Below are 25,501 nucleotides of genomic sequence, written 5' to 3'. Positions count from 1 at the left end.
CCTGAGGGAGTTTGACCTTTGCCATCTCATGAAGTCACTGAAGGCACGTCCTATGAGGAATAAGCCCTCATTGGAGACCAGACCTGCTGGCTCCATGGTCTTGGATTTCCTGGTGTCTAAAATGTGAATTCCTAGTGCTTACAAATTGTCCAGTCTGATGCATTTCTTTGTAACAGCGTCAATGGACTGGAACACCAGGAGACATCTACAAAACTGATGAGGCTTTTGCACAAGGCTGGGTTCCTGCACAAGGGAAGGGTAGCGTGTACAAGTTGAGAGGGAATGCCAAGGTGTAAGTAGGAAGTTTATGCATGAGAAGAATCTAGATGCCATCTGGAAATCTTAGAAAGAAGGCTACAGTAATTTCTCGATGACTTATTTCCTCATTGTAAATACATACGCATACTAATTGTATTTGGATACCTTCTTTTCCTTTCTTTTTGAGGCAGGGTCTCCTGTATTCCAGGCCAGCATTGAACCCCATCCCCCACCCATGAACTTCTGATCTTTCTGCATCTATCTCTCAATGCCAGATACCAGGTATGTACTTCTACACTACTACTACTACTACTACTACTGCTGCTACTACACCGCTGCCGATGCCTGTTTTTAATGTGATGCTGGTGATCACACCTAGGGCTTCATGCATGACAGTCAAACAGCCTACTAGCTGAGCTGCATCCCTAACTACACTTTTTCTTTCAAAGGACTCTCTGTGCTGTCTAAACTTTAGATCCCATCGTAGAAGGATCTAAGAGGTAGGAAAGGATCTGAAATCACTCACTGAACATTCTAGAATGCTGTCTGTAACTCATCATTGGGTGGGGAAAACTGCACAGCTAGGTTCTACTGGAATTGGTCTCTTGTGAGGTATGAGCATACTGTCAAAGCCATGGACCACAGCTTAGAGAAGTGAGCATGAAGAATAAAAGGGATGTCTGATGTTCTACAAAAAAGTCAGACATATCCATAGACTGGAAAAGCCATCTAGAAACAAGAGTGATGTCATATGGTGACTCGGAAAATCAGGCAGGAGATGTGCAGTTAAAGTTGGAAGCTGGAGTAACACTACCTTTTCAGAGTTGACTGATGTGATGCTAGGGCCATATGCTTTAAGGAAGAGGTCTAAATTCAGAAAGATTCTCAAATTGGGCTTGGTGGTGCTCCCTAGTGATCCCAGCTCCAATGAGGCAAAGGCTGGAGGATCAAAAGCGCAAGGCCATCCAAGATAAGGCTAGCAGAGGATTCATAAGAACAAGTCTCAAGACAAAACAAAACACCCTCCAAGCAGGCACCTGCGTTCCTCTCTGGCTGCCTCGGGGTTCTCACCCAGGGTTAATGCTGTGCTCACTCTCTTTGTTGCCGAATGTATCCAGTTCTTTTCTAGCTCCTAGCAGCCCCAGCACCTGTGGATCTACATTGTCTGTGGCTTCTCCAAGCTGTATGCTGCACCTATGGGTCCTGAGAGTTCTGTGTGAAGTCTTTAGCTCAAAGGAGTCAATCTCAACCTACTCCCCCTCCCCTCTTGAAGGGTGAATTCTCCAACATATGCCTAAATATTTATATATTTTTCTTCCATAAAATGTATCAACTAAATTATAGACATTTGGAGGTTAATTACCTGTAATATTTTTTTCTTTCCAAGATAGAGGAGGAGAGAACGTGTCTACCCTTCCTCACTATGGTATTCCAGTATCAGACATTCTGTAAACATTTGCTGTGGAATAAAACTCAGCCCATTTATATATAATAGCATTTCCCAGAATGCCAATTATTTACTTATTTATTCATTTATTTTTTTTGGAGAGGTTCTCACACTGCCTCAGCCATCTACATGCTAACATCAGAAGCATGCGCCATCACACTGCAAATCTTATAATGCACATACATAAATATGATTCAATACATGATGTGAAAGTGGTATAATTTAAATATAATATATAATTTTTTATATAATAATGTGTGGTGGTTTGAATATGTATAGTCCCCATAGACTCATGTGTTTGAATGCTTAGTCCATAAGGAGTGGCACTATTAGGAGGCGTGGCCTTGTTGGAGGAAGTATGTGCGTGTTTGGAGCGGGAGGGCTTTGAAATTTCCTATGTTCAAGCTATGCCTGGTGTGTCACTCAGTCTCCTTTTGCTGCTTGTGCAATATGTGGAGGCATATCTCATGGGCTCAAGCATAAATCTTAGGCAATACTTTTAAAAATTATTCATTTTATGTGTATGTGTGTATGTGTGTTTTGCTTACATGTATGCCTGTGATCCATGTGCATGCCTGATACCTATGGAGACTGGAAAAGGATAGCTGACCTTCTGGGACCATAGAGGTTTAAGAGTAAAATCCAGATTCTCTGCAAGAGCAGCCAGTGTTCTTCACCCAGAGCCATTTGCCAGGTCTTAATGCAACACTTTAAATTCATCTTCTTTTTTGGAGATTGGTTCTTATACTCTATCAAGCTTAGGCTGACCTAGAACTCACAATAATCCTCCTGCCTCAGTTTCCCAAGTGCTGGGGTTGCAGGTGTAAGTTTCTAACTGCAGGTGTAGATTTTTGTATATAGAAATGGAATAAGTGAAACTTATTTGGGAAAAAAGCTCTATTTGAAATTCCAAAAGTTAAATAATACAAGATAGATTACACTTTTCCATTTCAAAAGCACTTTATGGCAAAAACAAAGGGCACTGTCTCTTCTTATATGCAAGGGCTTTTGTCTTATTATTAACTTAGCATCTACTTTTCTTTTCTTTCTTTAATTTCTTCACTCCTGCCTCCATGTCTCTCTCTAGTCTTTCTTTCCCTCCCCCTCCCCTACCTACCTTGGCAGGCCTGGGATTACAGGGGTTCTGCCAGGCAGGGCTCCCAGCACCTTTTCCTCTTTACGACCCCCAAGGTTTCAGACTCAGAACACACATTTATTAGGAGAGCCCCAAACTCATGCTTCTCAGAAATGCTTGTTTATCTATTTGTATTTTCACACAAACTCCCTTTTTGAGACAGGGCCTCTTTATGTAGTCCTGGTCGCCTTAGAACTCACTTTGTGGACAAAACTGGCCTTAAACTCACAGAAATCTGCCTGCCTCGGCCTCCCAAGCGCTGGAATTAAAGACATGCATCACCATGCCCAACTCTTTAAAATTTTTGTCTGATTATATTGCCTTCTAAAATTTGTTCCAAGGCTTTGTTTCAAACACACCCGTAAAGAAGAGTCTGTTACAAGACTGTGTCAAACTCAGCCCAGATATAATAACTGTAAAACACACAAAAAGGCAAATAGAATTAGGGTACCCAGAATGATTTCTTTTCCTGTCCAACATCCTAGCGCAGGTTTTAAACAAACACAACGCCAACTGGAAGAAACAGCCCATGAGTGGAAGCAGTGTGAGACTTTATCCTGTCTTAGAGATACACGCAGCTGAACGCTTTGTGGAGGCTAAGCGGTAGCATCACTCGGTAGAACAGCTCCTGGGTCAGGCCCTAGGCACCCAGGAGGTCCCCCACCCCCTTGGTCTCTGGGTGCACAGTGAGGGTCCTAGCGCGCTCCTGGTCCGGGAGACGCAGTCCTTCAGTCTCTCGAGCAGCCAGGACCCGCTTGAGTGAGTTCTCCTCCTGGCTGGGTTATTTTTTCAGACTGTCAAGTAGGGAAATCCTTCCGAAAACTCTGGATCGCGAAGGCACAGCCGAGTACAAACTCCTGACCCTGGGGGTTGTCAAGATGGCAAACTCAGTCGGAGCTGGCGAGAGTGCCCGGCACTCCCGCTCTCACACTGGGGTGGCGCTGCGTTCCCGGAGACCGCCGCCTTCCATAGCGCGCGGGCCCGGGGCGGCGGGGCGGCGAGGACCCCAGCGCGCCTGCTGACTACAGATCCCAGGGTGCCTCTGCCATCTCGCTCCCTCCCAGCGCCGGCCCCGCCTCCCCAGCCCTTGTTGTTTTGGCTGGAAGCGCTCCGGAGGAGTTTCAGAGAAAGTCTGGGCTGAAGCTAGAGGCGACCGATCGTGGGAAGGGGAGGCAGAAAGGCTAGGAGGAGGAGGGCCGGGGCCCAGGCCGCGCCTCCCCGAACCCGCCGCGCGCCCCCGGGGTGGGGGAGGAGCGCAGGGGACAGGACAGAGGGGTCCCTCCCCGAAGCAGAGCCGCCCTGCGCCTCGTCCCTGTGCTGATCCCCGCCCTCATCCGAGGCTGGAGCGCAGACCCACCCTCCCACCGCGGACCCGCGACCTCCCCGACGCCCGGCGACGCCCTGACCCTCGCTGCTGGTCCGCGAACTCCCTAGGCTGATCAGGACCTGCCCCTGTGCCGGCTGCCACCCGGACGCCGCACGCCTTCCCAGGCGCCCTTTTCCGAGCAGAGGGAAAGAGAAGATCGAGCCCCTCTCAGTGTGAATGCGCCAACGGGCGGAGCGGAGCGGAGCGGACACCGCGCGCGGGCATTGTGTGTGCGCGTGCAGCGTGGGGTCCGCAGCGGGGAGCACCCGCGGGAGGTCCCGTTTCCAAGGGGCGGAGCGCAGGGCTTCCAGTTCTGGGCTCCCTGTCCGGACAGAGTCCCAGCGGAGCCCGACCGCTGCCTAGGCGGCGGGACGGCGCGCCTGGCGGCCAGGAGGGCGCACTGAAAGAAGGTCGGCGAGCCCTGGTCCCCGCGGTTCCCGATCGAGTTCCTCTTCAGTCCGCGAATCTGCGGGAGAGGTTCGATCGCCGACACAGGGCGCGGGGAGCCGGGCCGCCCCGTCGGGGGAATCTGAGACGTCCTCTGGGCTGCGTTTGACTGCCGTGCCCGCCGTGCACGGAGCGCGTCCACTGTGTCCACCGACCCCTTTGGTGTCTGGTCCTCGAGTCCTCACGGCGTGCACCATGAGCGGCGGCGAAGTGGTTTGCTCGGGATGGCTCCGCAAGTCGCCCCCGGAGAAGAAGTTGAAGCGTTATGTAAGTACAGGTCAGGTCACCGTCTGCCCCGCTGCAGCAGCCTGCGCGCCCGGTTGGCTCTTCCACGAATCCCGCCCTCCTTTTCCTCGATCCGTCTCTCGGCCGGCGGGCTCCGGACCGGGTGCGGTCCACTCCCACCCTGACGTCCACTCGGCGGCCAAACTTTCTCCCTCCATATTGCAGACTGCCTCCCTTGTAGGCCTCGTTGCCTGTTAGAGAAGCCCAGTTTTCCAGCTCAAAACTGGCTGCATACTTTGGTTGTTGTTATTTCCATTTAGCAAGGGTGGAGTGAAACAGGGAGAAAGAGCCTTCTTTTATTATCTGTATCAGATTCTCATGGAGCTGTTAAATCTCCCCTCCCCGAGAAACCGCGGAGGTAGTAAGTACTCATGGGTTCTCGATTGGGTCCGCGCCCGCTCTCCTTTGCGCCTCCAGGAGGTGGAGGGAAGTGAACTGTGGACGCAAGAAGTGGATAATATAGGCAAACTTCTCAAAATATTCGCTCAAGGGAAAGGGGAAAAAAGTTCTTATGAACCCTGCCGTCTGCTTAGCATTTTCATGGTTTTGCTTTGAGGACACTGGATTTTGGCCTGAGAACCCTGGCGGTTTGATTCGGCAGGAGGGCGCTGGGGGGAGCCTGGTGGCTGGTGTTTGGGCGCCTTAGAAGCGCTGTCAAGCCCCGCAGGAGGGGACAGCTGAAGCCAACAGGGATTTCTTGATGCTGGCGTTTCTTTTCCCGGGCACCAGAACGGCTTAACTGGTATTTGCGTAATTGATTCAAGATGCTGATTGTGAGATGACTGTGTTCACGGTTAGGAAAACTGTATCTTGAAGGAGCCTATAATACTTGAGTGGAACTATATCCTCATCGGGAATCTAGGGTCCTAAGTCTTCCTTCAGATTGGCTAATTTTGCGATGTACCCTGTCAGTAAAGAAATGACACTTTGTACCGGCATTTGAAACAAGTATTTTTAGGGTGAAATGTGTTTCCCAAAAGCAAAACGTGTACCCACTTAATTAGAGTTTACTACCTGTTTTGATGAAACCTGTTTCTGGTGGAGGGGCGTCTACACCAAGAATCATCGGACTACTCGCTTGCTTGTGTGAAACCAGGCAATATTTATTTTCACGGAGCTCACCAGCGAGTTTCGGGCTCACCTTCTGGTATAATTTAATACAGCCAAGTAATTTCATTGAAAGATGTGATTTGACAAATTGTCAGAGGTTCCCCAAAGATGTCTCTCCATCTGTCACAGTTTGCTTGGATTTCTTGGTAAAGATGGCAACTTGATTCCAGAAATTTGAGAGTGGCAGTGACATCTTCAGAATTAGTTCTAAAGAGACGATTGTGGTGAGGCGATGAGGGGTGAGGAGATAGAGGTAAGGCACTATTTAGGAAAGACGGTTTTAGGATTCTTGAGGAAACTAAAGTACAATATATTTGCTGATCATGCAGTCCGGTGCATTCTTTCATTACTTATGGCCTGCCAGACATACTGAGTTCTGTACTAGGCACCAGCCACAAGGTAAGGAGAAAAGCCTTGCAGGGAAGGAAAATGACAACTAATAAGGGACAGATATGGTGGTATTATATGCCCAATACCACCCAGCACTCCAGAGGCAGAAATGGGAGGCTCCGTGGACAAACTGGTCTCCATAGCAGATTCCAGGCTAGCCAGGACCGTGTCTCAAAAATAGAAAACACAAGCACAAAAACCAAATACAGCTGATTATTTATAAAGATATTAATAATAATATGATTATGTTTACTTATATGTATCATTATATGACCACAGCAATGTTCTCCCACAAAAGTCCCAATCATGCCAAACCTGTTAGCTTCTGAATCAGGGAAGAGTGATTGAATTCAGGGGGGTCTGCGAAACGTGAAGCTCAGATTAAGTCTAAGGTCTTTTCAGTCTAGACTTTCTGTGAATTAGCTGAGAACTCAAGGAAGAAGAACCAATCGGATACACAGTGCTCCAACCTTTGCTCCTAAGTAGTTTTTAAAGTTTGGGGAACAACAAAGTCTTAAAGTAAATGCAGAGAAAGTCAGCCAGAATGCAAAGTGGCTTTTATCTGCATGTCTACATTGAGTGGTGGTGTTTTTATAAATGCCTTCAGGAGAAAACTCAGTCCCTAAATTGTGTTTCAGTAAGCAGGAGGTGGGGGAAGCCAAGGGTTTTCTTGCTTGGTAGAAAACTAGTGGTTTGTGTGTGTGTGTGTGTGTGTGTGTGTGTGTGTGTGTGTGTGTGTGTGTGTTTGTGTGTGGGTATGCACATAGGCATGTATGCACATGTGCGTTTGTGGTGGCCAGAGGTCAGCCTCAGGCATGTCATTCCAGTGGAGCTACCCACCTTGCTTTGCTCAAAGGGTCTCACTGGGATCTGGGGCTTATGGATTAGAGTCGGCTGTGGGCTGGTTAGTGAGATCAGGCATCCTCCTGTCTCTGCGTCACCAGTGTTGGGGTTATAAACTGCAGCAGCATGCTTGGCTTGTTACAAAGGAGCTGGGGTTGGGCTGAGTTTCTTGGGCTTCTGTGGAAAGCATTTTATCACGTGAGCCATGTCTCCAGCTGACTAGTGTTTCTTTACAGTTTAGTGGAGTAGGTGAGGATGGCCCAGGATGGTAATAGACAGGTGACAGCCAAGAGGATGACTGAGGTCTGCTAAGTGACACTTATTTGTCAGGTTTAGTCCTCAGATTTGACATCCTCGGGATGTTGAACCTTTGACTTGGGCATCCATCCAGTTTGATTTTGTTAAAGGGATGGCTACGTAGGATGGCTATGTGTATTTTTCTATTCTTTTCCTTTTTTCTTTTTTTTCTTTTTGGTGAAAGGAATCCTGCAAAGTAGGCCAAAGAATGATTGATAATTTTTTTTGTTTGTTTTTGTTTTAGTTTTTCGAGACAGGGTTTCTCTGTAAAGCCCTGGCTGTTCTGGAACTCACTTTGTAGACCAGGCTAGCCTCGAACTCAGAAATCCGCCTGCCTCTGCCTTCCGAGTGCTGGAATTAAAGGCGTGCGCCACCACACCCGGCTGATAATGGTTTTTATTTTTCAAATTTTTATGTGTGTGCCTGTGGGAGTAGAGCCCAAGGCCTTGAGCCCAAGGCCTCACACATAATTCCAAATGTTCTGCAATTGAGCTGTTTTCACACCCTTGACAGGGCTTCTCTCTCTCTCTCTCTCTCTCTCTCTCTCTCTCTCTCTCTCTCTCTCTCTCTTCTCTCCCTCCCTCCCTCCCTCCCTCCCTCCCTCCCTCCCTCCCTCCCTCCCTCCCTCCCTCCCTTCCTTCTTTTTTTTCTGATAGGCTCTCACTGTGTAGTCATGGCTGGCCTGAAACTCACAGAGATTTGTCTGCTTCTGCCTGCCAAGTGCTGGGATAAAAGACATGTGCCACCTTGCCTGGCAATATTTTTAAATCAATATTTTTAAATGTCTTCTCCTCTCCTCTCCTCTCCTCTCCTCTCCTCTCCTCTCCTCTCCTCTCCTCTCCTCTCCTCTCCTCTCCTCTCCTCTCCTCTCCTCTCCTCTCCTCTCCTCTCCTCTCCTCTCCTTTCCTTTCCTTTCCTTTCATGTGTGCATGTTTCTTATGTGTGTACATGAGAGTGAGTGTGTGCTATGGAGGTCAGCGGACAACTTGTGCTCCAGAGTTTGTTCTTTCCTTCCCCCACGTGGGTCCTGCGTGAGTATCCAACTGTGGTTGACAGAAGTAGGGGCAAGTGTCTTAACCCTCTGGGCCATCTTTCTGGCCTGATAATGCTTTTTAATGAGCATATTCACTATGAAAAGCTTATCTTGGATGCTTGCACTGTAATTATTAAATGAGACTTCAGGGAGTTTGAGTATCATCGTCCTGCTGGGAAATGCTGCCCGTGGGACGTTGACTCTTGTCTTGGTATTTGTTTGCAGCATTTGTAGAGTGGTCCAAATGATTGTTAAGGTCTGTAAGTGACAAACACACACACACAAACAAACAAATTTTTGGCTCAGGGAGATGGCTTAATGAATAAATCATTTTGTCTCATGTTTGAGAATGTGAGAACTTGAGTTCTGTCTCCCGAACTCATGCGAGTACCAGGGCAGGCATGGTGGCAGCCTAGAATGCCAACTGTAGGGAACTGTGTATACTCAGGGCCAGCTGGACAATTAGATTAGCAAACTTCTATATTGAAGAGTGTTCCGGCTTGCTGAGATGGCTCAGTGGTTAAGAGCATTGACTGCTCTTCCAAAGGTCTTGAGTTGAAATCCCAGCAACTACATGGTGGCTCACAACCATCTGTAATGGGGATCTGATGCCCTCTTCTGGTGTGTCTAAAAGACAGCTACAGTGTACTTACATATAATAATCAATAAATCTTAAAAAAAAGAAGAGAGTTTCTCCAATAATTGAAATAGCCAATGAGAAAGACATCTGATGTTATTGATGGGCCTGCGCACATATTATAAATGTTCCTGCCCATATGTGTGTGTCCATATACATACAGACATGGACATCACATGCATATGCAAGAAAGTATTGATTTCATCTTTAAAACTATCTCAAGGGCTGGGGAGATGGCTTAGCAGTTAAGACTGCTCTTCCAGAGGTCCTGAGTTCAAATCCCAGCAACCACATGCTGGCTCACAACCATTTGTAACAATATCTGACTCCCTCTTCTAGAGTGTCTGAAGAAAGCTACAGTGTACCTAGATATAAGAAATAAATCTTAAAAAGAAAAAAATCTCAAATTGTGGCCCCTGATGAGTTCTGTACAGCCCCTGTTGCGGTAAATCTCCCACCCAAATAAGCCTGGGGAATGTAAACACAATGAATACATGCTGTGCGCCTAGATTGGGCAGATCTACCTCTACGCTATCATCTTCCCCATATAAGAGACCCCTTAGAACTTGCAGTTTCTCCAGGCCAGGTGCTCTGCTCCACTTTCCTTCTTTTCCTCCTCCTCCATTTTGTTTGTTTGGTTGGCTGGTTTTTTTTTTGTTTTGTTTTGTTTGTTTGTTTTTGTATTGGTTTCATCTTTAAAACCAGCTCAAATTGTAGCCCCGATGAGTCCTGTACAGCCCCAACGTCTGTGTCCGTATGTCCGCGTGACTGCTCTGTCTGGTCACTGTCACAGCCTGTTTTCTTCCTTGTCTTTGTGCTCATCTAATAGAGGAACTTTCTCTCAGAGAAAGTGACAGGGGATAAAGGAAGAGACTCCCCAGTCTCAGAGTCACTTCTTTGCGGACCTTTCCCATGCAAAAGGGTAAGAACTTTTTACATGCGCAGTCCTGCAGTCTGTCCTCTGGCGGCTTTGCTGAGGGTTATGCACAGTGGGGATGAACATCCTCACGCTTTCTCTCAGTGTTGCTGAGTGACCTCCAGCGCTCAGTCACCAGGGTCATAGAGTTGAGGGAACTGCTATTCTGTACTCAGCTCAGCTCGGATTTCTTATTAAAATTTAAATTTGCAGGGCTGGGGATGGAGCTCAGCCTTGCCTAGTGTACAGGAAGTCGTGTGTGTGTGTGTGTGTGTGTGTGTGTGTGTGTGTGTGTGTGTGTGTGTGTGTGTGTGTTTCGATCCAGCACTTCTGAACCAATCACACTGCCTCCAGCCTGTAGTCCCAGCACTTAGGAGGTAGAAGCAGGAAGATCCAAAGTTCAAGCTGAGTCCTGGCTGAGGGAGATGGGCGCTCCACTGCTCCATAAGAGCGCACCTCATGACCTCAGGGAACCTTGCAAAGAGAATTGCCTCTTGAAAGTTGTCCTCTGACCTCAACCCAAGCTCCTTAGCACAAATACCACACACACACACACACACACACACACCACACACCACACACCATACACTAAAAATTAAATTAGTAAGATCATTCTTTTTTTTGTTTGTTTGTTTCCGAGACAGGGTTTCTCTGTGTAGCCCTGGCTGTCCTGGAACTCTCTCTGTAGACCAGGCTGGCCTCGAACTCAGAAATCCGCCTGCCTCTGGTGCTGGGATTAAAGGTGTGCGCCACCATGCCTGGCTAGTAAGATCATTCTTACTAGTAGAGTTGAGGCTTGCCAAGGCAACATTTTTTTTTTAAAGTCTTCAGTGCTGTCTAAGCATTTGGGGCGACAGTGTGGCGATTCAGTACCAGTACACAAAAATGTAATGGTCAGGTCTGGGTACTTAGACTTCTCCTTACACATTTTATCTGTGGTTTGGCAGCCATTGAACATCTCTCTTGATTTGTAAAATACACATTGTATTTTCCTAAGGACTTATTTTAGAAAGTAGTGGTGGGGGTTAGCATATCCAGAATGCACATGACACATCCATGAAAACATCAAAGAACAAATGCAATGAAAGGTTTTGTTTTTTTTTTTAAAGCAATGGTGGACTTTCCCATCAGGATGTGAAATTTTCACAGAAATAAATGTAAGTGGATAAATAATAGCTTGCTTCAATCCAGCTGGCCCTCACTGCTACTCTGCAGGGGTAGTTTCCATGTGGCCCGCCTCCAGCCTGACGCCCAGGGAGGTTCCTCCACAGCCTGCTGTCTGTCAGCTCTGGGCAGGTGTCCTGGAGGAGCAGGTGTTCCTCCTCGGTAGGAGAACCTGCCTGGGAAGCCAGGGCAAGGTGGCCTGAGAGCAGACAGCCCTGGAGCAAGGCCTCAGCCAGTTCTTGGGTGGATAATCTGTCACCCAGCTTGAGCTCTGTCTGCTGCAGCTGTCAATTATCAGAGCAGGTTTTGTCTGGACTTTGGGAGCAGCCTCTAGTTCAGGAGAGGAGTCTCTCACTGGGTGGGCATGCGACATCTGATGTGGTGGAGGGGAACCTGAGCAGCATCTCTGTGGCTCAAGGATGCCCTAGGGTGTGTGCTGATCCTGAAGACCGTGGTCCCACTCGCCTGGCCTGTCTCACCTGTTTCACATTGAGACCCTCCAGCTGCCCTGTTGAAGGACAATTTTCCTGGTTGCCTTCATGTTAGTGAACATTCACGTCAGATTCCTGCCATCTCCATTCCACCCTTTGAAGTCCGGCAGGACCATTGTCTGTTAACACAGGTCTTTAACTAGCAATCACATTAAGCCTTCTTACTTAGTTAATGACAGTTAATTCTTCTGTTGTGCCTGGGCAGAATGGTAAGTTGTATAATGCTCTCCATTAAGCTCGCTGAATCCCTGAATACAGTTGGTACCTTTTGGGGATTTAGAATTCCTATTTGGAAGTTAATCATTTGGGTGGTAATTTCTTACCACTTTTTAACCCTCTAACTGCACTCTTCTTTTCTTTCTAAATTTGTAGAACCCGAAACATGTACTCACTCAGCTTTGCCAAGAACAGAAGTTGGAAGGGAATTTATAAGCTTTTCAATTTTTTCTTTCTTTTCTCTCTTTGTCTCTCTCTCTCTCCTTCCTTTCTTTCTTTCTTTCTTTCTTTCTTTCTTTCTTTCTTTCTTTCTTTCTTTCTTTCTTTCTTCCTTCCTTCCTTCCTTCCTTCCTTCCTTCCTTCCTTCCTTCCTTTAGGGTTTCTCTGTGTAGCCCTGGCTGTCCTGGATGGAACTCACCCTGTAGACCAGGCTGGCCTCGAACTCAGAAATTCACCTGCCTCTGCCTCCTGAGTGCTGGGATTAAAGGCGTGAACCACCACTGCCCGGCCTTCAACTTTTCCACTCTTGGGGTATATACAAGCAAAATAAATAAATGAATGAATGAATGAGAGGAGGGATAGGCCAGTGAAATGGAGGAATGTTCGTGCCTTTTCTGGGAATAAGAGATTGCTTGAAGAATTCAGGTGCCAGTTTTCTTTGTTCGTTTAATGGTTCTTTCCAGTATCGACGTGGCAACTATAAACGGTACTGACATTGGGAGCTGTGTCATTTGCCGTGTAGATGGGATTATAGAAAAGCTAGAGGCCATCTGGTGGTCTCTCTCAGCCAATTTAGATCCAACCAGTTTCCATCTTGGCCAGCCCACCTGAAGAGGAACTGCTGGCATTTAAAAATCCTGTCCTTGAAGGTAGACAAGATTAGGGGTAGAAGTTCTAGTAACTCAACTTGGCATCTGTCAGGATTACAGATTTAGAATTCTGCTGGTTTAGAACAAATGACTGTCACTTTCGGTCTGGGGCTGAGGCTTAGTTGAGTGAGTGTCTAGCATGACAGATGAAGCTCAGGCTCTGTCCTCAACACTGGGCATGGTGGAGAACACCAGTAATCCCTGCCTTTGGGAGGTGGAGGCAGAAGGATCGCCATATTCAAGGTCACCAGAGCTATACGCTTTGAGGTTAGCATTTTAAAAAATATCTTGTCCTTTTAAAGAAAATAGTTATGAGCAGGATATTGTGGCTCAGACTTGTAGTCTTAGCAGCTGGGAGGTAGAAGCAGGAGGACTGAGTTTGAGACTACATAGCAAGACCCGGTCTCAGAATAGTGAAGGGTGGAAGTGCTAAGGATTTCAGCATGCATTCTGCTTGGGCTGTGGGAGGGAACGCAGGCTGAGGGTCGGGCTGTGCCTCTGGCCTCCCACCTGATCCTTGACTGGTCTGATCCTGTTTCCTTATCTGGAGGGGAGGGGACAGAAGGGCAGTAGAGCTCCAGCTGTGGTAGAGAGTGGGGTGGGGGGAGCATCAGAGGGTAGACCGAGAGCTACTCACTTGCTAGGCTCTATTGCTCTTCTCTGGTCGTTGCGTGAACGTGGTAGGAATTCTGTGGGCTCCACAGTGTTACTCAGTGCAGGAGAACACAGACACACAGTTGGCTTCAGTGTTCGGGTGCTGGGTGCACCCACAAGCAGTACCTGGCTCAGGATGGAAGGTTCCACAGCTTATCTGCTGGCTGAGTAAATAAACAGGTATTTCGGGAGCTTTGGTCCTGGGCCTTATGTGGAATGCAGTGCAGACACCTGTCCACTCCCTGCCTGTAAGGAGTTTCTGATCTGTGAAAACCAGCTGTAGCTTCATGAACACTTAGCTTTCCTCAGAGATTGGCTGGGGAGCTCTCTGTGTTTAGTTGCCAAATGAGGGCTCCAGGTTGTAGTTGCCTAAGAGTCGAGACTGAGAGAGGGAGGGAAGAGGATGACCCCAGAAAACTTCCCATCAGAGTCTCAAGCTGTTCCAGGAAGGATTGAGGTGCAGCCCCCCCCCTCTCGGTAGCAAAATCCTAAGGGAAAGATGTTTTAGATGAACAAAGAGTCCTTAGCAGTGACACGAAGGGCCTCAGGATGCTGGAGCTCAGGCCTGGGGTTTGCATGTCAGCTGTAACTTTCTCATTGGCAAAGTTTTTGTTTCTGCTATGACTTAATAAGGTTCTCATGGGCACCTAGCCACAGTGTGTTTTCCGCAACCAAGAAGACAGAAACACAGCAACCCGTGCGGTCACCTGGGCTTATTAAAATTCCAAGGGACCTGCGTTAGTTAAGATTTCTTTATGTCTGTTTTGAGCTAAGTAATTCATTCTGGCAAGCCTTCAGTTTACAACAGAGAGGGCGCATGTTCGTGTGGGAAGGAGAATAAAGGAGTCTTTGATTCATTTGCTTCTGAGCTGCTAGTGCCTGAACTTGGACTTTGGAGGCCATCTTAGCCCAGCTGTGTGAGGGCCAGCCAGTGTTGCAGGGCGAGAATAACGCCATTGGCTCGCTTGAAAGCGTTCTGACTGTCGATGGGGTGTTGGAGGTCCTCTCATTCACATTCCTGGCATTAACATGGTGGCCCGTCTCCATCCATCCCTAGTTCTCTCTGAAGCTGCCATTTGAACTTGAAGTCACATTTCTGTGACTCTTTATCTCAGCCCGTGTGTCCACTAAGTATAGAAAGCTTAGTGTCTCAAGGCTCTTTTTCTCTCCCCTTGGATTAGAGCACAGATAAAATTAGTATTCGTTAGATTACTGAGGAGAAAGTGGTCCATTGTGATGTGGATTTCCACATTTGTTACATTCCTCCACTCTTTGCCTACTAACCCAGGGTGGGGTGGTTTAGGAACTTTCAGGGGTTGTAGGCAATGCCTGTATTGCTGGGAAAAGTCATTTCAGGAGCCAGAGGTTTCTGATAGATCATTGCAGACTCCTTCACATAGTACTGTAAATAATACAAGGACTCATGAACTGGAAGAATCTTTATATTTTGGACAATTCTTTTATTCATGGGGGGGTGGGGTGGGAAATCTCCCTATTTGAAAAGTTCTTTCCAAAATCATAGCGATGTGGTAACCTGGGCTTTGGCCGTCCTGCAGCCTCTTGAGAGGAGAGGCAGGGCCTAGTAATGCATATTTGGGCCTTATCTCTGTTACTTAGCTCTTGACGCTTGCTGATTACAACTTGTAGCCGCCAAGTCCCGTCCTGCACCATTATCTGGAACAAAAACTTTCCATGTGGTTTGCCTCAGCTCTGCCTCGGTAGGCACAGCACTCGGTGGAGGTGGCAGAGGTGGCGGAGGTGGCGGGAGTAGTGGGGGTGGAGGTGGAAGTTTGTAAAGAGCTTCTGGAAGGGGTCACGTGAGTAATTTAATATTTTCCTACTGTTTAAGTTATCCTTTCCCTGCCTTGGCATGTCTTCCAGAAATGTTTGTCATTCTTCTAAACTGAGTTATCTTTCACTTTTCTGCTCTGGATAGAATGCCGCATTTACTAACGGTTCTTTTCTCACGTTCTTTCCCTCTTTGCTCTCACACTCTTTGTCTTAGCTTCTTGCTTTGAATTCCTCCTTGCCCTAGATAGGTGTCTATTCTTAAAACAAAAAACAAAATCCCCAACATCCTAAAAAGGAGGTGAGGACCAAATTGCCACATTGTTTTTTGAATTTAAAACAATATACTAAAGTCTAAACATTTCTTTTCAATTTAAAAATATCCCCCCCCCGTTTTTTTTTATTTAAAGGAAGAAAAATACTAACCTTAGCTTTAACTATATTATTGTGTTTCCTTCCTCCCTTTTTGTTTATTTTCTTTTGCTTTGACTCAGCTCAAGTCCAGCTCGATGCAGTCTTCTGGTCGTCTCCAGAGTATGGAGCACATGGAGACTAACAATGGCGGCCCCACTGGCTGTCAGGAGAGAGGCCTGACCTCTGAAGAGAAGGGGGATGATATCACAAAGCAAAGAAGGCTTTATTGTGTCCTCTCGTGACACTAAATTGAATTATCTTAGCATTATTAGAACACTACAAGAAGTAAGCAGATAAATGGAATTGTATTCCTTTAAAAATACTTTAGATTTATTGATGTAGTTTTACATGGATGGATGTTTGCTGGAGCTGTTTGTCTGTGCCACCAGTACATGTGTGCCCAGTGTGCAGCAGTGGCGTGTAGAAGAGGCAATCGGGTCATCTGGTCTGGCGTCCTTGATAGCTGTGAAGCACCTGTCGTGCAGGTGCTGGGAACGGAACCTGGGACCCCTGAAGAGCAGTAAGTGGTCCTAAGTGTTGTACCACCGCTCTGGGTAACCGTAATTTTGGTTAGGAGGTCTGCTTTCTCTGATAGATACTGACTGTTGCACTAGGATTTTTTTTTTTTTGATAGCTTGACTTATTTTTGTTGTCGTTTCTGTTGTATTTAATGCTTTGGCTTGCCTGTTGCTGTCAAATGGTTTTTACCAGAGAAAAGTAAGTCTGTCCCTGTTGCTGGAGTCCTCAGCCCTCTGCTCTTAACTTGTGCTACTACTGTAAGGTAGCCAAGACTGGAGTAGTGGCGGTAACTTTACTCAGTAGGCAGCTTGCTTCATCCAGTCTGCTACATGGCCTTAGTTACCAGTGCATTGGGAAATGTGGCCGGGCTACTTCTGACTCCGCCCAGAGGTGACTACCACATTAAAGAATTAGCAGCCCTAGTCCCTAGCTCAGCCTCCCCATTGGTGCTGTAGCCAGAGTCTCATAGCCAAGATTTAACTTCTGCTGCTTGGCAAAATGCCACTTGATTCCCAGGCCACAAGCACTTTAGCATTTCAGTTTGGGATGAGAAATACTTGGGAAGCTGCCACCTTCCATAATTTGAGTTCTGATGGAGGTATGGGGCTTAGTGAGGAACCATGGCCTCGTTTAGTGAGGGGGGTATTATTTGAAAGTTATAATGGACCTGACAAATTCTCCCTGATAATTTCTGGTTTAAGTGTGTTGAAGCATTGAGAAAAAGTGACAGGGAGCACTGAGTACTGGCGAAAGCAGTACAATCTAGTGCTACTGTTACCTAAAGCCTCCTCATGGGGTATGTAGGCCATTTACCACCCAGAAAAGGGCCAGAATCAACTAGATTTTTGGGAGTAGTATCCTCATTTTTTGTTCTGTACGAACTTGTCAAGGGTCAAACTTCTCAGCGTACAGTGCTCTAGACAAGAGCAGCGAGCCATGTGGTTCGGGCAGCAGCAGCAAGCTACGTAGTGTCATTTTCAAGTTGATTTTCATAATGGCCCACAGAAAGCGCAGAAAACGAGAGTGTGTACTTATTCCATCCATTGTGACATTTAGTCGTCCTTTGTGTTTGTGGCAGGGTTTGATGTCCCTGAAGGTATCTATGCTTTGTCTAAAGCATAGTGTGGGACCTTGTGCGATCGCTTGAACAGTATAACCAAGTAGCTGTAGACTTTTGGGCCCAGAATTCTAAATCACCTTGTCCAGTTTCTCCTTAGCTTTTTGATTCCTTCCTCTTGGTGTGTTCAATGCCCTCTGGCTTTTCATTTACTGTGCCTTTGATTTGCACAGCAAAAACATTTACTATTGAATATTCTTTTTTTTTTCAGTTGTTACATCTCTGTCCTGGTGGAGAAGAGTCCGACCCCCCCTTTTTTTTTTACGGGGAATGAAAATGAGCCTCAGGGAGACTAATCGATTTGTCCAAGGTCACACAACATAACCAGCTGTCCCACCAGGGTCAGATGTGTCATGGCTCAGGGCAAATCCTTTAGTTACCCAGTGAGAGCTGAGGGTAAGCAAGGCACTGTGGAAAACTATAAAGAAGAGGCCAAGGGGGCATTGCTGTCACCTTCAAGAGGTTATATGTTCATAGAGGACCTGGGATGTGCTGCTCACACTCAGAATCCTATGGTGACTCATCCTGAGATGAGTATGAGATGCACTCACAGAATTCAGCAAAAAGGGATTGATTCAGAAGTTCAGGAAGACTTCGTAAGAGGAACATTTTTTTCAGAGCTTAATTAGGGACACTTTCAGAAGTAGGAGCAGGGCTACAGTACTCAGTTACATGGTTCCCTTTTCTAGCCACCCTTGAATTGGTTATGTAGGTGTAGCTGCTGGCTCTCTCGACAGTCAGAGCCGTTGCCACCAACTCCTACCATGGAGCCTCGTCTTATCAGTGTGGGGATAACTATAGTTCTTCCATGAAATTCTTGGGTGTGTTGAGGGACGTAGGTTGTAGTCTGCTTAAGTCCTGGAATCCCTAAGCACTCCAGTCCTGTTTTGTTTTTATCCATTGTGAGACTGTATACTCCTTGAAAGTTTAATAAAAGCCCTGTGCTCAGGTGGTCTGCCACATCAGCTTTAAAGAAAGACTTCTGCCACTAAGCGTGATGATCCACACTCGATCCCCAGAACCCACATAGCTGAAGAAGAAACGGTCTCTGGCCTTCTTCTCATGCCCACAGTGTGGCATACAACATAGTAATGTTAAAACAAAACAAAAGGCCCTGAGCGCTCAGTTTCATCAGAACTTTTAGAACTTTTAGAAACTTACAAGTGTTATAACTTGTAGGATTTCTGACCTGTGAAACCTGTCTGTGAGTCTCTCTGCGTAGTTACAGGCCTTCCAGTTTTATGCTGATAATCTGCGGCTTCTCTCCACCCAGTCTTATGGGTCCAGCTGCTTAGATGGTCTACAGAAGTGCCAAGGGCCCATGCCAGCATTTTACCCTTCAGACTTGGTCTCCCTGTTGCGCCCTCAAGTGGACAGTGCTGAGCTACCCTTCTTCAGTGGCTTGAGAATACTGGTTTCCTTATTCTGCACACGCAGTAACCAAAACAAACCCTGTCAGTTTACCACCTCAGTGGCTCTCGACTGTTGGCCCTCTCCTGCCTTTGTTTGGAATGCTGGAGCTGTTAACTGGTCTCTCAGTACAGCCTTGCAAAGATCTCTTTGTGAACAGAGCCAGGCAGCTTTTCTGAACTGAAAAGCTCTGGACTGACGTTGTTGGTTCTGCTGTGTCGCTGTGCTCTTAGTAGCGCCTAGGCCTTTCCCCTTGGCTCAGCAGGGTTAGTGGTCATGTGGCATTGGCACATCTGTCCAGGACACATGCTGCCACATCCCTCATTCAGCCACTGCCTCAGCTTTGCCGGACTTTTGTGTCCCCACTTGTCCCCAAGACCTGTTATTCTGGGCTAGCCCCCTCCAGGAAGTCTTGGCCTTCTTTTTCACTCTACACCGAGACTAACTTCTGCTGCTTCTCCTCTCTGCCAGCTTCCCCTGGTCTCCATCACCAGCACAGACACAGTGTGCAAGACTGTTGTGTCGTTAGCATAAACTGGCCGCTCTTGGTTGTACTGACTTCTGCAACTGCTCATCTCAAACTGTGTATGGTATGGTGGGTAGCAGGCACTGCGACTTCTGTGAGTCCAGCTACTCCTCCTCGCGTGGGATCGCCTTGTGTATGAAATTTAAGACTAGCTGTAGTAGCACCTGTTCCTAATCTCAACACTTGGGAAGCCGAGGCAGGATGACTTCACGTTGGAGAGCAGTGGGGGCTACAGAACAAGTTCCAGGCTGGCCATGGATGCAGAGTGAAAGCCTTTGCCAACAAACCAAAAACAAGCAAACAGAAAATGGAAAATTAGGTAAAGGTGTTTGCCTAAAGGCTGAAGACCTCAGTGTGATAGGTTGGGAGAAAAATTGTATGATCGTTACACAAACAGATGTAACGGGAGAAAGCAAAAATCATATTTTGAAATATAAATATAATCTGAGCTCAATTTTGTTAAAGTATCATGGTCACCAAACACTGTTTCTTATGTGTGTGGTGGGTACATCGATGTTGAATGAACAGAAATACTTTGCAGATAAAGTCCACAGCATATGTCAGCTGATGGATTGGGACAAAGGCAAGACAACTACTCAGCTCTTCAGTTACCTGACACTTTTGTAATCACCCAGGTGGCTCTCAAAGAATAATCCTAAAATGTCATTGTGTAGTCCCTGGGAATAGAACCAGTCTCAGGAAATTAGACACACTTAACACACATATACTCACTACCTTATAATATATATTTAAGAGTAAGAATCGGGGCTGGTGAGATGGCTCAGTGGGTAAGAGCACCCGACTGCTCTTCCAAAGGTCCAGAGTTCAAATCCCAGCAACCACATGGTGGCTCACAACCATCCGTAACGAGATCTGACTCCCTCTTCTGGAGTGTCTGAAGACAGCTACAATGTACTTACATATAATAAATAAATAAATCTTTAAAAAAAAAAAAAAAAAAAGAGTAAGAATCATTGAGAAGTTTCTGATTTCAAAACGATTCCCTGAGTTGGCTTACTAACAGGCATATTTCTTGAGACGTTTTGACATAGATTTGTGTAGGGCTGGGATGCCTGTTTTGCTGTGTCTGAAGACAGATTTCTCTTGCAGCATTTAGTAGAGTCAGGACTGAAACGCCTGGGTAAACCATTGCCTCCCTGCACCCACCCCCACCCACCGCGAGACGTGGTGAGCTGCCTTCTATAGAGAAGCTCTCTCTAGGCCTCGTCCTTACACTCCTGCTCTCTGTTGGCCTTACTTCCCCTGTGCTTCAGCTACAAGCTGCAGTTCAGATGCAGAGTCCTGTTGTATGCCTGGAGTCAAAGCATTGTTTTTACCCTGGTAAAGTTGAGAAGAACAGACATTTGAGAGGCTGACCAGAAGCTCTCTCCAGTGAAGAATCAAAACCCAATACTCATTTTGCCTCACTCTCCTAGCTAGAGCGCAGCCTGTTGTTTGGGGGTGGGGTGCTGAGTCATGCTTTTATTCATGAGTTTATCCATGCTTTTTTATTACCTCTGCTGGCAGATCACCATCCATTGTTCATGAGCCGCCCAGCTTGTTGACTTTTATAAGTTACATGTAATCAAGCCCTCTTGCAGGTCTGGCTACCATAACTGGCAGTCCCACCAAGCCGGGCTGACCAGTCTGCATTTGTGCTGACTCCCATGTTGGGTATCTGTTCTGCTCGCCAAGTGCCCTTGCCTCCTCCACCTGTACTGCCGATGGAAGAGAAGACACCTGCTTGGGGGTTGGGGGGGGGGGGAGCTTGCAGATGTAATGGGACACCTCCACAGAACTTGGTGGAGAGCTCATTGTCCTTTAGTTTAGGATAAATGAAGGGTTTGAGGGAGTTCGTGATGTCACCTGGGTCACTTCTAAAGGAAGGCTTGCTGTTTTCTTCATTCCCTTTTCCTAGCTGATGACTTAGCAAGTATAGGTAAAGTCCAGAAACTTTGAAAAACAAAAGGTAAGCGCTGTGTTAGAGCGATGGCTGGGCAGTAAGGAGTACTTGCTGCTTTTCTAGATGAGGGTTTTTGTTTCCCCACAGTTTGTTTCGGTGGCTCATGGCTGCCTGTGGCTCTCAGCTCCAGGGGATCTGCCCATCACACATGTGGCATATACATACACAGGCAAAAAAACCACATGCACATAGATAGAATAACTTTTAAAAAGCAAATGTTTATATATTTTATGTATATCTGTGCTGTTTGTGGATATACATATTTGTGTATGTACATATGTGTGTACCATGGAGGAGAAAGGTCTATGCCAATATCTTCAGTTGCTCTCCACTCTGTCTGTCTGTCTGTCTGTCTGTCTGTCTATCTATCTGAGGCAGTATCTCTCACTAACCTGGAACACACTAATTGTCTAGACCAGATGGTCAGTAGGTCCCAGGAATCCCCCTGCCTCTGATTTTTCTTCATTAAAGTTACTGATGTACACTCACATACCTGGCTTTTTAAAATGTGGCTACTGGGGGGTAGCTATGGATTACTCAGGTACTCCAGAGCAAACATCTTACAACTGAGTCCCTGCCCCAGCCCTGGAATCCCACAGCAAAAATCTGAACAACCCTTATGGTCTGATGTAGGTGGGCCTCAGATTATAGTTGGGGAAATAATGATCTTGGTGCAAAGGGAAAAAGAAGAAAGAAAAATCTAGTAGAAGCAAATATTATTTACATTGTAATAAGAAGACTAAACCAATGGCCAGAAAGTTCCTCTTTGATTTTCTTTTTCCTTCCTTCCTTCCTTCCTTCCTTCCTTCCTTCTTTCTTTCTTTCTTTCCCTTTTTTTTTTTGTTCCTTTGAGATGAGAGCGGACTAGAGAATCCTTGGGAATACAGGTGTTTAGTTTTGCCTCTTTAGTTTCATTTTGTTTTGCTGTTTTCTCATTGTGATTGACATCAGCTTATCCTTCCAAAAGGATGTGCTTAAGATGACAAAAATAAGAGAATATTCAGAATGGTTAGAACTAAAAAGTACCTAAGTATTGCTAAGACCTCAAAAGATGTCGAGTCAAAGAAGGAATTAAGTTGACACTCATTAGACAAGAATGTGAATCCATTCCAACGAGGATGCAGACTTTGTGAATGGCTTAGAGGTGAAGAGCAGAGAGGATTAGTTCTTCTTCATGAGTTCTGGTTATTCTGGTTATAGGATCTGAAAGCATATTATTAAAGTCATATTTCCTGGAATAGTTCAAAATTCAAATACCTTTCCCCTGCCTGTTGAAGACAGGACAACTGGCTTGTACTTCTTTTTCGTTTTCAGATTGATTGGTTCAGTTAGGAGCACCAGGCGGGTTGTACCTAACAACAGAAGTCAGACCTCCTATTTTTCAACTTTTAAAAAAAATATATGTGTAGACTCCAAAGTCCACACTCAAGAATGAGAGCTGAGAGACCCAGTCTGTTATAGGAAGTCATCTAAGAAGTAGACCAGGCAGGAATGGCTGTTTAAGCCTAGCAGAGGAGAGAAAGCAATTCCTCCTGTGTCCTAATGAATTCCCTTTTCATGTGGAAAGCTGGCTTTTGTTGTTGCTAATAATACAGGATTTCCTTCAGAGAATTTTTAATGTCTTGTTCAGATACCACACAGAGAGATATTGACCACAAATATTAATACTGGTTTGGGAGATATGTTGATGTGATGTTGTCCCTACCTTTATTAAACTGACCATCTTAATAACTCCATCCATCTTGGCACCGACACCTCTGCTTTTCTACTTACTGTGTTCCTTACAACTCCTAGGCCTTAGAGCGGTGCTGACTACATTACCCGTCCTCTTCCCTCTCTTCTATCTTCCACCCCGCCCTGCCCCCCTTTCTCCAGGGCTTACTTCCACAGGAGCACTCCATCCTCCCAAGGACCCTGCCCATCTGCCTACAAGATCTGCGAGCATCTTCGTATCTGCCTTGTAAGTGTTGAGGATCATTACTGTCATTATGGGGAGCAGAGGCCACGCCCGTGTGCTGCTCAGAGCCCAAGTGAGTTGGGTCAGTAGATCCTTAGCTGCTGAAGCAAACAGGAGGGCTAGTGCTGTGTGCTGGTGGTGACAGAGCCAGCTTCTCTCACTGACGCTGGCAACCCAGGAAGGTGCTCTTCATGGCTGCCACTCCGCTCTAAGCACTGAAGAGCAGGCGCAGGAGTGTTTCTTTTTCCAGGTGACTTCCTATCTTTGCTGTTTGGTGCTGCCATACTCATATGCTTGTAGGTGCTTCTTACTGGCCTTAATATTCCTGGTTTAGCTTTTGGAGCCTACTCTATTCCATATATATTTAACCAAGAGGTGGAGGTTTCCAGTGATCCCCTTATTTTGACAGGAAACGGGTCTTAGTGTTTTTGTCAGGCTTGTGTGTGTGTGTGTGTGTGTGGTCTAATCAGGAAGTCATCCAAGTTCAACTTTAAAATGCCCATAAACTATCAATGCAAGTGTTGCACTCAGAGTATTCTTTTGGGGATGTAGCACATTTTTGAAAAAAAAAAAAACAAAACGATTGTAAGACATTAAGTTAGTGCATTTAGTGACAATGACATGATAAGCTACTAAAGGGAAATACCTTGACCCTCAGGCCTACCCTATCGCCCTAAGTCCCTCTCCAAACCCTCCCACCCTCCCTTCAGACATGGTCTTATGTAGCCCATGGGGGAATGTTTCTTTATTAGACTTATTGTTTAACTATCCTGTATTTATTATATATTTATGTGTTATAACTACCTATTTAAGTAGAATGTGTACATAAACTGATATACTATGTTGGTATTTAATTTTAGGTAATACTGTTATTAATTTTGAGACAGAGCCATTATCTCACTGTGTAGCCTTGGCTGGCCTGGGACTCTGTGTAGACCAGGCTGGTCTTGAATTCAACAAAGATTTGTTTCTGTCTCCCTAGTGCTGGGATTAAAGGTCTGCTACACTGTGTATGTCTTAGGTCATAAATCTTAATAATCCCAGTATATTTAAATCTTTAAAACGCTATATATAACCTAGAAACTTTTTATTTTGCTTCAAGGGTATTTCATTTGGTTGTTTTTCTATCTGTCCATTTGCATCAGAGTTTAAGTGAAATCAGTTTGTTTTGTTGCTGGACCATTTTTTTTTTTTTAGAGCAAATGTACTTTGTTCCAATTTGGAAAGCTAGTTGGTGAGAACCCTGAGCTCCTATCAAGGGCAGCGGAAGCTGGCTCTTTAAACACTTTGCATCTTTGAAGTAAGCTCTTGTCTTAACACAGTCCTCTTTTCACACATGAGTTCTTGGTTTTTTTTTTTTTTTTTTTTTTTGAACTGCATGCTTTCTAACTCTGAGCTGATTATTGATTATTGAAGCATTTAAGTAAAGAGATGGGAGAAAGATAGAAGTGCACGGACCAGGTGAACATGTTGTCAGGCAAAGGACCGTCCGCGCAAGAAGACATCTTCAGGACCCGAGTTTATAGGCCACCTACGCTGGTGCATCTTGTATTCCCAACATGGAGGTGGCGGAGACTCATGGCTCCCTAGCCATTTTGCCCGCTGTCTCAGAAACAAAATGGAGGACGGCGGAGGGCTGACACCTGCGCGCATGCGTGCATGCGCACAAATGCACAGAGCACGGCCGTTTCTCTTATTTTAATGAACGGAGAAAAAATTTATATTGTCTTTACTTACCCATTTTTGTTCTCTTTTGAGACAGGGTCTCCTTAGGTAGCCCTGGCGCTCACGGAACTCTCGATGTAGATCAAGTTGACCAATGATGTTGAGAGAACATCTTGGGTCTGTATGGATGTGACAGCTGTCAGTAATATCTGATGGCCTATAGCTTAGGCAGGAAATAGGAGGTGGGACATCTGGCAGGCAGAAAGGATTCTGGGATAACGACAGGCGGGAGAGTCGCCGGGACCATTCGAGGTGGCAGACGCATGACACCTGAGTACAGGTAACCAGCCACATGGCAGAATATAGAGTAGAATAAATGGGTTACTTTATAAGCTAGTGAGAGAAGAGCCTAGTTATATGTCCAAGGTATTTGTAATTTGTAATATTGTAAATGTGTTTTGAGTCTGAGTCTTACTCCTGGGAGCATGGGGCTGGGAGGAAAAACCATCAAACTAATATACTCAGACTTGCGGGAAACCTTCTGTAGGTGCTTCTAGGTATGGTGGTAGACATGGACCACTATG

General features: G+C 46.1%; 1 protein-coding gene across 7 annotated transcripts in view; it reads left to right on the top strand.

Moving 5' to 3' along the window:
- Positions 1-3,932: 3,932 nt before the first annotated feature.
- Positions 3,933-25,501, top strand: part of Gab1 (growth factor receptor bound protein 2-associated protein 1) — a 116,089-nt gene continuing 94,520 nt past the window's right edge. The window contains exon 1 of one of the 7 annotated variants that reach the window (NM_001301298.1): positions 3,933-4,920. In NM_001301298.1, the coding sequence (NP_001288227.1) occupies positions 4,849-4,920 (72 nt within the window). In that variant the 5' untranslated portion in view covers positions 3,933-4,848. Of the gene's footprint in view, positions 4,921-15,282; positions 15,376-15,852; positions 23,256-24,439; positions 25,258-25,501 lie in introns of those variants that run through there. The other 6 variants (XM_030243298.1, NM_021356.2, XM_006530677.4 and 3 more) reach the window with 6 other exon arrangements.

This window comes from Mus musculus, chromosome 8 (assembly GCF_000001635.26).
Source record: "Mus musculus strain C57BL/6J chromosome 8, GRCm38.p6 C57BL/6J".
NCBI classification, from domain to species: domain Eukaryota; kingdom Metazoa; phylum Chordata; class Mammalia; order Rodentia; family Muridae; genus Mus; species Mus musculus.
This window is presented reverse-complemented; position numbering and strand designations above follow the sequence as displayed.